At 48.1% G+C, this 12,421-nt stretch overlaps 1 protein-coding gene and 1 pseudogene across 2 annotated transcripts; one reads left to right on the forward strand and one right to left on the reverse strand.

Moving 5' to 3' along the window:
* Window positions 1-3,257: 3,257 nt before the first annotated feature.
* LOC107542356 (small ubiquitin-related modifier 2 pseudogene) lies at window positions 3,258-3,545 on the forward strand (annotated as a pseudogene).
* Window positions 3,546-6,204: 2,659 nt separating this feature from the next.
* Window positions 6,205-12,231, reverse strand: TSPYL2 (TSPY like 2). Of its 2 annotated transcripts, XM_087829400.1 has the most exons (7): window positions 11,262-12,231; window positions 9,939-10,016; window positions 9,718-9,829; window positions 9,489-9,634; window positions 9,260-9,357; window positions 8,319-8,971; window positions 6,205-6,524 (listed from the first exon to the last, which is right to left on the reverse strand). In XM_087829400.1, the coding sequence occupies exons 1-7, from the start codon at window positions 12,093-12,095 to the stop codon at window positions 6,385-6,387; spliced, it is 2,061 nt and encodes a 686-aa protein (XP_087685526.1). In that variant the 5' UTR covers window positions 12,096-12,231; the 3' UTR covers window positions 6,205-6,384. The 2 variants fall into 2 exon arrangements, with proteins under 2 accessions (XP_087685526.1, XP_087685527.1); XM_087829401.1 differs by lacking the exon at window positions 9,939-10,016 and having other exon boundaries at window positions 9,718-9,823.
* Between the last annotated feature and the right edge of the window lie 190 nt (window positions 12,232-12,421).

The following is a 12,421-nucleotide window of genomic DNA, read 5'->3' on the forward strand; positions in this document are numbered from 1 at the left end:
CATTCGACTAGGCTTCAGGGGGTTCGCTGGGAGCACTCAGGCGCTAAGCCCAGAGTGGGGCCTGGCGCGAGTCACCAAACGATCAGAGATCCTGGTTTCTTGACGTCTTAGTCTGTAAGCCCCTTTGCGTAAGCTACTTCCCAGCTAAGAGATGTGGCTCTGCCCTCAATTTCCTATAGCTCTACCCTCACTGCAGGGATCTCTGAGCTAGGTTTCTCTCGCTCAAATTGAGTGTCGTTTTTAATTTCATCCAAGGAAGACTAGGGGGTTATGGGAGTGTGGCCAGTCACCTACCAGCCACTGCTTACTTACTCAGACATTGGTCAGGTGGCAACCTCACTAGGAGCCTCAGTTTATCTGTGAAATGGGAAGACAATTTAAAAATCTCACCTGACACTATCGTGAGGATTAAATGAGAGAACATAAATTAATTGCCCGGAACGTTAATAGTTAAGGTCTCCCGTACCAATTCTTGCTTTCCCCATTGTTTCAGACTGAGGGAACTATGGCCCAGAGAGGCAAACTGATTGGCTTGCAGTTACACAGCAGTAAGACCTAGAATAAAACTCAGGCTTCTGTCCTCCAAATGACAGCTGTTTAAGAAGGCAGGAGACAGGAGGGACCTTCCTGTTACCTGGAGTTCTTAATTTGGGTTCACAGACCTCCAGTCCAGTCTGGGGACAGGGTTTGGAGGGGTCCATGAATTTGCATGGGAAAGAGAATTACATCTTTATTTTTCACTCTCCTCTAGTTGAAATTTAGCATTTTCTTCAATAAAGAATGTAACTAACCACAGTAGTAGTGCCTGTGATGCTGTCACCAATAGAAGTCACAGAGATTTTCTTATCACATTATAGATGTTGCAGAACTCTTGAATTATCATGTAATCTCATCTCTATTTTAAAATAAAGATAGTTATTAGACCCTCCATTGGATCTTATAATTTAATGAATTAATGAGGAGCACATATATTACTAAAGCACACATTTGTTTTTCCATATTTTAATAACTATATTTCAATATAATGTTTCTTTTTTAACTAAAGGTTTTTTATGCATTTAAAAGGTAGTATTTTCTGAAGAAAGGTTAATAGACTTCATCAGACCATCAAACAGATCAGTGGCATAAAAAGTGTTGAGAATATTTGTCTTTCACAGAGAGAGAACTGGTGGTTGCTGGAGGGGCGGGAGGTTAGAGGACTGGGTTTTCAAAAGATGGGAGGAGGGTTGGGGGGATGGGTGAAAAAGGTGAAGGAATTAAGAACACATTGGTAGTCACAGAACAGCATAGGGAATATTGTCAATAATATTATGATAACTATGTATAGTGTCAGATGAGTACAAGATTTATCAGGGTTGCCCTAGCCTGTGTAGTTCAGTTGGTTGGGCATGGTCCCACGCAACCAAAAGGTTGCCGGTTTGATTCAGGGCATGTTTCCCTCTCACATCCATGTTTCTCTCTCTCTCCCTTTCCCTTCATCTCTCTCTAAAAATCAACTTTAAAAATCTTTTAAAAAATGTATTAGGTGATCTCTTAGTTATATAATGTTCAATCACTGGGTTATACACCTGAAACTAATATAATACTGTATGTCAACTGTAATTTAAAGCTTTTTAAAGAATTTTTTTAAAAGAAAGTTAAAAAAAAAAAAATACAGTCACAGCAAAAATAATTAAAATAAAAATACTTGTCTTAAACTCTGGGCTCCAGGAGAGCAAAGACTTGGTATATTCTTGTTATATTCTTATCACCCAGTTTAGTACCAGGCACACAGTAGGTGCTCAATAAATGTTTACTGAATGAATAATAGGATTCCTTCCTAACATACCCCCAACTGAGGGAGTCAGTGCTGGCCCTTTTGGTGACCTAAGAAGCAGGGATAGTCCTGAATCTAGTTTTGGTTTAATTTTGCCAATCTTTGGTTCACAGAAGTGGGTAACATTTTAATAGTCTAGCCCCAGGCGATTCTGAGAACCTCACCCCTGGGAGCAGGGCCTTCTGTTGCAGAGGAATGGAGTGAGCTGTGAAGGACACAAAGACAATTAGCTTCAGCATGGGGACAGGCTCTGGGTGCACTGGGTCCATGACTTCTCCTCCTCCTCCTGGTCTTCCTCCTGGTTTCTGTTTAGGGTCCCAGCAAATGGGGCCCATCTTCTCTGGTCTTCAGCAAAGACTATATTTTGGAGTTGGATGTGACCTTAAAGACCTTCTAGCACAGTCCATTCCTTTTGGAGACCAGACATGGCAGGAATTGAAGCCACACCATACACTAAGGAGAGAGGGCACACGGAACAAGATGTCACTCCAGGCAAAGAACATTCTCTTCTCCCATGCCTCAGGCCAGGACATGAGCACCCTGGCTAACTATATTAGAATCCCATATTTAGCTCCTAACAGCGTCCCTGAAGCCAAAGGCCCTTTTTGACAGGGTGGGTGAAGAGGAGCCTCAAATACCAGAATGAGGGGCTGGGGATTTGATTAGGAAGACAGAGAGGAATCAGGGAAGAGCATGATGAAGGCCAGGCTTCAGAGGTCTACTTCAAGGCTGGATGCCATCTTGGGAACTTAGGCAGGTTGCTTCTCCTGGGCTAATGCTCAAGCATGATTAGCCTAAGTTTGCAAATGGGAAAACTGAGGCCCTCTAGAGAGGGTGAGAGGGCCACATTGTGAGGTAGAGCAGATTGAGGCAAGGATACCCAGGCCATTTGTCTCTCAGACTGGCTGGGATCCTCTTCTCCAGCTCACCTCTTCCTGGCCCACCCCAGGCCCTTTGCCCCTGCTGCTCTCTCCTCCCCTTCACTTCACCACCTGCTCATTGGGACTGGCTCCAGACATTGCACATAGTTGTCTCTTCCCTGTGCATAGGATCCCTTGACTCAGGATCTTGCACTCTCAGCTCTGACAACATGTTCCCCTTTCTGGGCCAGAGTCTCCTCTACCCACTTCTGACAGTGTGGCCCCAGGTCAGAACTAGAGGCATCCAAGCCTCCATGCTCTCCCCAAAACATTTATCAAAATCATGCAGTATGTCCAAGATCTGGTATTCCAACCATTTCACAGAGGAGGCCCAGAGAGAAAGGGGCCTTGCCAAAGGTTCCACAGCAACTGGTAGTCATGCCTGACTTCTCTCAGTCCTTCTTTTCCCATATCTAAAGTCTGTCAGTTTCTGCCACTCCTGGTGCTGCTTGTGTGCTTGTTTGGTGTGGGCCTGGTACCTCTTTTGTGAAGCTGATGCTGAGGAGACTCCAGCACTTGCCATGGCTGACAAAAAGCCCAAGGAAGGAATCAAGATTGAGAACACCAATCATATTAATTTGAAGGTGGTGGGATAGGATGGTTCTGTGGTGCAGTATGAGATTAAGAGGCATACGCCACTTAGTAAACTAATGAAAGCCTACTGTGAACGACAGGGTTTGTCAATGAGGCAGATCAGATCCCGATTTGATGGGCAGTCAATCAGTGACCCAGGCACACCTGCACAGTTGGAAATGGAGGCTGAAGATACAATTGATGTGTTCCAGCAGCAGACAGGAGGTATCTACTAAAAGGGGAACCTGCTACTTTACTCCAGAACTCAGTTCCTCCAGATCAAGAAGACAATCTCAATAAAACCACAATTTGGATCCACTACATCCTGACTACTACAGTAAAGTTTTCTTTATTCTTTCATTTCCTCCTTTCCCATTCCTTTATTGTACATAAAGTAACTCATGTGTGTGCACAAGAATTTGCATTTTTAACTAAATAGCCGATGGTATGTTTTGATGGACATCAAATGGAGATGGGATGGAGGGAAATACTGGTTCTATAAAAATACCCCCTTTCTCCATTAGTGGCATGCTCATTCAGCTCTTTACATTCCAACAAGTTATTCTGCTCTCACTGTTTAACAAAAAAAGAACATAAAAATCCTTGCATAATTTGCTCAATTGGAGAATTTTAATGTTTTTCATTTATCATTGTAAAACCAAGGACAATTTTATAACTATTTTATACATAGCTGTTACATGTAGGGCAATCTGTCTTTAAGTAGGGGTAAATTACTCTGAAGGACATGAATCCTAGATAGTTTTCCCTTCATGTCCAGCATTTTATTGTTTAAATAAACTTCTTGTTTAAAATGGAAAAAAATAGAGCCTGCCAATTCCAGCATCTTAAAAGCTCTCATAGAATAGACACATTTCTAGTGCAGGACAATTCCAATAAATTTATGTAGATACTTTGCCCTGAGGAGATGGAGCAGAGCCCTCCACTCCCTAAGCATGAGCTACACTTAGTGGCTTCCTTAAAAAACAGCATGGAAAGGCGGGGAGTAACTTTGCAGTGGAGAAACCTGACATACGCTACCTCAGCCAGGAGAGCAAGGTTAACATCAACAGTAATAAGGCATATTGATAGCACGTACCCTTATATGATGCAATGAGAATAACACTTTATTTCCGTAGTCTTTCTTCCCCAAACCCAAAGCCCCACACTAATCATGAGAAAAGCATCAGGCAAATCTCAATTGAGGAAAATTCTACAAAATACCTGACCAGTACTCCTCAAATGTTGATTACTCCAGGTCATCAAAAACAAGGGAAGTCTGAGAAACTGTCACAGCCAAGAGGAGCTTATGGAGACATTATGACTAAATGTAATGTGGCATCCTGGAACAAAGTAAATTAGATAAAAACTAATAACATATGAATGAAGTATGGACTTTAGTTAACAATATGGTATTAATACTGGTTCATTAACTGTGACAGATGTGCCATACTAATGTAAGATGTTAACACTAGGAGAAACTGGCTGTAGGGTATATGGGAACTCTCTGTATTATCTTCGCAGTAAGTCTGTAAATCTAAAACTTCTAAAAAACATTTTATTTTTAAAACCTCCTATATCCACCCCCATCACGCCCCTCTCAACCTGAGGTATTTGTAGCTTTGCTCACTGCTCTCCCTTCCTCCAATCCATTCTTCTGGCAACCAGCAGAGGGCACTCTCTAAAACGCAAATCTGAATCCTTCCAGCAAAATAAGGGTGTTGGATGGTAAGTTCTGGAGGTGTATGGCAGAAGACCGACGCAGATGGCTACATAAATTGTCATTATGATCCAGAAAGAATCTGGGTGGTATTTCTGGTGTATCTTGAAATAAAGTTACTGTATCCAAAATTTAAAACCTCTCAGCCTTTCCAAGGTCTCCCAGATAGAGCCTGCCTTTCAGGCCCCTGGCCCCATCACACAGCTACATAGTAATTTCCCTTTGCTTTGCCCTTATCTCTATGCAAATCCTCGGCCTGAGCCTTCTTTTCTTGCGTTCTTTCCCAGGCCCAGCTTCAGGGACCCTGCACCCCATCCCTAAGACAAGAGAGCACTCCTGCATTTTTGTGTTATGTCCCAATTGATATTTTTTTCTACTACATGCGCGCGAGAAAAATGGATTTCTCTGGCTGCCCTCTCCCCCGCCTAGCTCACACTAGGCCCGAGGAAAGGTTTGACGCATGATAAATTAAAAGATGAATCACTGAATAAAAGGATGTTCTAGGGCGCAGAGCATTTCTGCGCGTGTGCAAGGGGAAGGCGTGGGAAGCTGTTTGATACCTGGCTGAGTCCACTGCAGCCGCTGGGAGAGGGAGGGGCTTCCTGTCTCATCTTGCCATTGGTCAGAAAGGTCCGCATTGGCCTGACGCCACACCTCTGTGGCCTGCAGACCTGGACCCTGGCCAGCCAAATCCCCCCATCCCAACTCCTCGCAACTACCATCTTACTGGCCAGTGTGTATAGGAGCCAGCTGCTTGCGGGCCTATAGCAAGGGAGACTGGCTGCTGGGGACAGCGCACCAGGCGGAACAAAAGACTCGAAGCAGCACTTTGAATTTGCTCTGAATTTTATTAGGATTACCAGGGTTCACAGGGAATGAGGCAGGGCTTCTGGGGGTGGGGGGCAGGAATACCGCAATGGCGAAGCGGCCTTGCATAGACACCGATGCGGGCTAGCGGGCACAGCGGGGAAAGGTGAGGGAAAGAGAGAGACTTAGGACAACAGGGTGGCAGCAGAGCCCCCCAAGGCCACAGCAGCCCTCCCCGCTTCGGGATCAAGGGTGTCCACTCCATACAGCACGAGGAGGGGGAAAGAGGGGCCCTGGCCAAGGCATCACAATAAATACGTAGCAGCACACAGAAGCCTGCGAGGGAGGAGGGCCAAAAGGAAGGATCCCTTCCCCCAAAATAAGAACTCTGCAATTACTAAACCATAAAAATAAACTTCAAACCCGTGTACGAAGTCGGTCACCCCCCAGAAGTGCAATGTGGGGCCTCAAGGCCCTAGCTGAGGGGGAGGGCAAATGGGGCAGAGGGAGAGGAATACAGAGGCAGCGCCACAAGGGCAAGGGTGAGATGTTTATCCAGTTTTGCCTCTCTTCCCTGGGTTGGCCCAAGGGTTTTGGACCTGAAGCACTTCCTCCATGTCAGAGTCTTCCCAGTCTTCTTCGATTCCTTCCTCCTCCTCACTTCCTTCCTCATCATCGCTGTCCTCACCTCCTGGCAGCACAGAGGACAGGCAGGAAAAAATCAGAAAATGAGGACGGTTAGATGGGCAAGTAGATGTCACTCTTGATGGAACAAAGCCCACAACCAGGGCTGTTGGAGGCCAGGGACCACTTGCCAAGCACCTATGCTTGGAACAAGCAGCCAAGTGTGTGTGTGGGGGGGGGGGGGGGCTAGTGGGGGCTAGTGGGAAGGAAGCAGAAAGGTAGGGTGGGCTCCTTGCCTCTGTCCTATCAAAATTGATACATCTCTGAAAGTAGCTTTTTCTCCTCCTGTATGTACCAATGTGTGTCTCTACCTGAGCTGTGACCTTAGCTGAAAAAACCTATTCATCCTCAGGCAGCTCCCTCACTCCTTCTCCATAGTCTGATCCAAACAGGCCCCAGTCTGTCTCCTTCAACTCAATTCCCTACCCCCTCTCCCACCCCAGGGCTGGGCTGATAGCTCTGCCTCTCTTCCAAAAGAAGAGGTGTCATCCAGGGGAAGGGGATGGGGCCAGCAACTCCCTCATTTTCCCTAGTCAACCTGAAATGTCTAGATTGAGTCTACTCACTCATTCAGTGTCTCCTTCCTTGGTCCCCTAACCCTGCCCTCAATGGAACTTTTTGACTGCATGGCCAAAACCCCCAGGAGTGGTTGGTCTTCCCCCAGGGGCCCACTTTATGTCCACCAAGCCCTTCCAACTCCATGTTTCTCCCTGCATCCCATCAATCTCACCACCATGCCCTTCCCCATCCCAGGAAATGGCACTTCCTTCTCCAGTCATCCAAGGCCAGAACCAAACCTGGGAGTCACCTTAAATACCACCATTTCCCTCAAACCCCATATGCATTTCCCAAAAGGCGTTCTTTGGTGAGCAGTGAACAATGGCTTGTGGTCAAGAAGCTTGAAAAATGCTGGGTTCCACAAAGTTTAAATAGGTTTCTTACAGCAGTACTTCTCAGAGCCTTTAAGGTGCTAGTGTACATGTGACTCTACATGAAGATATTACTGTATGTACTATTTTCCCCAACATATTCAACCACTGAACCTTTTTGTGAGAAGCAGCTTTCAGAACTGGTGAAGGGTCCTCGGAAGACAATTTGGGAAACTGTGTCCAACATACCACGCATTTTCACCCTTCCAGGTCCTTGTTCAAGTGAGCCCTTCTACCAAGAATGCCCCATAACACTCCTTAAGACGAATGCAGCCTCCAATTCAAATGTCACTTCTTCCTCTAGTTCTCCCCTTCCTCATTCTTGAGGTAGAATTAGCTGTTCCCTTCTCTGGGCTCACAGAGCACAACCTCCTCTAGGCTCACAGAGCATGATGTTCACTTTGCCCCCAGCTCCCCAAACAGGACTGGGAGTTCCCAGAAGGCTAGGGCTGGGTACAAAGTGTACCGAATTACAATGTGTTTGCTCCTTTTTCCCCCTGCATGCGCGCGCATGTGTGTGCGCGCGTACGTGAGCGCGGGCGCGCGCGCGGACACACACACACACACACACACACACACACACACAAACCAGTCCTTAATTTTTTACCCACTCTCTCCTATCTTTTCCCTCCTCTTTGCTTTTGCTGTTACAACCTATCTATCCATCACCTAGAACTGAAATATGTTTCTTTGGTTTTGTTACAATTTGTAAGTTAAATATTCCCTGGCCTTGCTTTGTTTTAGAAGTTGCACAGATGCTTTTTTCTTTTCACCACAAGGGCAGATTGTGCTCATGCCTTGATTCCCTGATCCTGGCCAGCTTTTCTCTGAGGAAAGAGAAAAGAGGGAAGACAAGAGGGGGTCTAGCTCACCTTCCTCACTGCCCTCCTCTTCTTCCTCCATTGATGATTCTTCTTCAAAGATGTTCTCTACCTCATCCTCATAGTCATCCAGGTTGTTGCTATTCACCTGATCCTTCTCAGGTTCTTCAATGTCACGCTCATAGTAATCAATGTCTCTGTCATCATCATCACTGCTTTCATTGTCACCTTCATTGCCGTCATCATCACTGTATTCACTGTCATCATCATCACTGCCTTCATTGTCACCTTCATTGCCATCATCTTCATCATCACTGGTCTCGTCTCCATCGTCAATGTCGCTGCTGTCCAGGTTGTTGCCATAGCTGCCATCTTTAAGGTTCTTGTCATCACCATCAGTGTTCTCACTGTTGTAATCAGGATTCTCATTGTCATCGGCACTCTCACTGTCGGTGGTCTCACTGCGGTCTGGGCTCTCACTGTCACAGAGGCTCTCACTGATGTCAGTTATCTCGTTGTCAGTGGTCTCGAAGCAGTCGGTGGTATCCATGAAGTCAGAGATCTTGATGTCATGAATGGTCTCATTGTCGCTGATAACATCACTGTCTGAGGTCTCGCCAATAATGTCTTTCATCACTTGATAGTCATCAAAGTCATCCATGATCACCACCTCATATTTGTCCCTCTTTTTATTGTGGGAAAGCCTGCAGTTGAATATATGGTGGGAGGTGGTGTACCCAAGACAGACACTAAAAGGTGGTAAATAACTTGGGAGGCAGTAGGCTATAAGGGCTCCCAGGGACAAAGCTAGGGTGGGGAGAGTCCCATTTCTGCCCCTGAGTGTGTAAACTAAGGCCAATCACACCCCATTTGTGGGCACCATTCCCCGCTTGTAAAACATATTGGACTGAATTATCTCCAAGGTCCCTTTTGGTTTTATAAATCCAGTGTGACACTAACACATCACCTCTCAGCCTCTAACCCCCCATCACCTTTCTTTCTTTTCTAGCTTCTTTCTGTTTGCCCTGTAGCCGCTTTCTCCCATCATGTAGTAGCGCACAGGGTTAACCCACAGATCATTCTTGATAATCTGTTGAAAGAGAGAAGAGAGGGGAGAGAACAGAGCTATGAGTACAAGCCCCAGAACCTACTCCCAATTCCCCAGGCACCCAGAGGCAAGCCTAGCAAGACTTTCTCTGATAATACCAGGAGGGGCCTCACCTCAGCAATCCTGTCAGCCTCTGGGAGGCTGTGATTTGAGAACCAGGTGAAGAAGCTTTGTTTGGTGTCTTGGTTCCTGTGCCTCTGAGCCTGGGGTTCCTGGCCTCGGTGCCAGCGGATTGGGGTGGAGTGAGACACTAGCCGGCCTGGGGAAAAAGGAGGCTGTGGAGAGGGCACTGGACAAGGGTAGGTGGGGGTTCCACGGATTAGCCCCAGGACTGCCTCTTACCTGATCGGTTGCACTGGAACTCCTTGACAATCACCATGTTTGTGAAATAGGGGTTTGTCTGGAAGTACAGCTTCATTTTGTAGCCCATGGAGATATGTCTGAGATCCTGTACCTGCTCAGGGTGGGGGTAATGATGCAATCCCCACCCCACCATGCCCCCCCTCACCTCCAAGGATCAGATTCCTTGCCTGGCCTTAGTAAAAAAATCTCTTTGGCCTGACCTGCAGATTGGTCAAGTAGCGGAAAATGTCTTCATCACGTTGGTTGATCAAGATTGAAATTTTGGGGTGGTTGAGGAACTGAGGGAGGGAGCAGTTTAGGTCAAGGAGTGACTATTCTTTGAGAGAAGGAGGGAGGGAAGGCCAGGCAGGGCAGGGCAGGCAGGGCAAAGCAAAAGAGAAGCTGGAGCAGAATTCCTTCTGTGTGCATTTGATATGTGTGGAACAAGTGGGTCATGGGACATGACCTGTACTTTATTTCCATGATACTATGTAGTGAGAGCCTGTGTTTATGCTTTGTAAAACCTCTGCATTAGGTGGCCTTGCCACGGTTCTTATTTGTTGTGTCTGGGTACTGAGGGTCTATGTCCATGTGATATGTCTCCGGATGCTTGAGGGCTTCTGTTTGTAAGACATTGTGTGTCTGGGGGCTGAAGGCCAATGTCCAAGTAATGCTATATCTGCTTGCTGAGGGCCTATAGTCACATGATATTCTATATTTGGATGTTATGGGTCTTTGTCCAAGTGAAGTTATGTGTCTGGGTCTGAGGGTTTGTGTCGAAATGACACTGGGTACTAGGGTCTGTGATCATGGATACTTTATATGAGAGTGCCAAGGGTCTGTAGCTATGTACTTCTGTTAGGACAACCCATGTGTTCCTAACATGTTGCACGTCTATATGTGTGTCCTACAGAGATGAGCTTGTCACCAGTAGTGAATGGGATTTTCTTACTCTCCCCTTTCCTTCATTTAACTCCTTGATATCCATTCCTAGGTACTCCTTCTTCTGACCCATTAGGGGCTCTAGTCCCTTTCTAGCCCCTTTTTCTCCAGCCAGGATTAGGGTTTCCCTAGTATCTAAGCAGACACCTAGGCTTGCAGAGCCATGTGTGAGTTGGGGCATCCATTCTGGGCAATTTCTCTGCTCTGATGCCCTTCCCGTCCCTCTTCACTGTCTCTGAGTCAGTTCATTTTCTGTGTGCCCCTCCCTCCTCTTTTCACCGTCTTTGGTCCAATTTTTCTATGTGCCTCTCTACTACCCACCCCCTTTCACTGTCTGTGATCCATTTTTTTATGTTATGCTCTTCATCTTCACCCTTTCCCACCTGTGGTCCAGTTTTTATGTTGTGTGCCCCCTCTCCCCTTCACCATCTCTAGTTCAGTTTCTCCAATGTTTTGCCCTCCTCCTTCCATCCCTCCTCCACCAAACCTAGTCGTTCTTTCAATAGAGGCCCGCCCCCACCCCCTTTCACCCTGTCTGTCCCTGCCCCCACCCCCCTTTCTGTCATGGACTCTTGGCCCATGAATATAGATGACAAGGATACTGCTTTGACCCAGAAGCCTGGGATATTCTGGATGATAAGGTCTCTGCGCTCAAGGAAGGGTCTCCGCATCTGGATGAACTTGCGCTTGAGACGGAGAAAGGCCTTGCCTGCCTTGATGTTCACTGCCTCCAGGTCCAGCTGAATGTTTTCCAGTGCCTGCAGGACGTACTCTATCTTCTCGGGATTCATCTTTTTGCTTGCCTTCTTCACCTTCCTCTGCCTCCTCTTCCTCCTCCTCCTCCTCTTCCTCACACTTTCCTTTACCTCCTCCTCGTCGTCTTCCACTATGATGATGGCCTCTTCCTTCCCCTGTAGACCGGCTACCATCTGGTACTCCCGTCCCCCTATGCTACAGGTTTCTAGGGCCTTCTCTCCATCAAAGCCGCTGGGCTCCGGAACCTGAATGTCGATTTCCAGGCTTCCCCCAGAAACCTCCTCAGGAGAGAATGTTTCCAGGCTCTCCGTGGGAGGGGGCGCCCCCCCATACCCAGGCTCGAATTCAGGGGGCGCCCCTCCATACCCAGACTCAAAATCAGGGTCCCAGCAGGAACACCCAGCACCCAGGGCGAAGTACGCGCGGACTCCCCCCTCCTCCAGAATGACATAGGGGGGTGGCGGGGGCAGAGAGGGGCCCAGTCCCACCCCCCTCATGTCAGCCAGCACCTGTGCCGCCTCCGTTTCCTCCCGGAGCCTCGGGCGCTGCTCGGGTGGAGGCAGGGGCAGTCGCAGGAGTGGCGGTGGCGGCGGCGGCGGCGGAGGCACGTCGTCTTGAGGGGGCTCTGAGCTGCTGAGGCGGCGGGCCTTGGCCGGAGGCCCCTCATCCTGGCGGTCCATGGTGACCGCGCTCACACCGCTCAGGGAACCGCGCCCGCCCCTTCAGTCTCAGCCAGGTCGCTGCTGCCCGTCACACCTGAAGCGGAGCCGCCGCGCCTAAACGCGACCAGCTCCGCTCACAGCCCGGCTCTGGCGCTCCCTCCCCCGGCGCCCGCTCTACTCCCTCCGCGCCAAGTGCCCAGGCCCCGTCCCTCCCTGACGTCAAGGGCCCGTTCTGCCTTGCCATTGGCTGCCTGCCCCAGAGGCGGCACCCGGTTCCCAAGACCGCTGCCCGCTCTCACGCAATCTGCTTGCCAACGCCCCACCTCACCACTTTCCCATTGGCT

This window comes from Miniopterus natalensis, chromosome X, assembly GCF_054644295.1.
Source record: "Miniopterus natalensis isolate mMinNat1 chromosome X, mMinNat1.hap1, whole genome shotgun sequence".
Lineage (NCBI taxonomy): Eukaryota > Metazoa > Chordata > Mammalia > Chiroptera > Miniopteridae > Miniopterus > Miniopterus natalensis.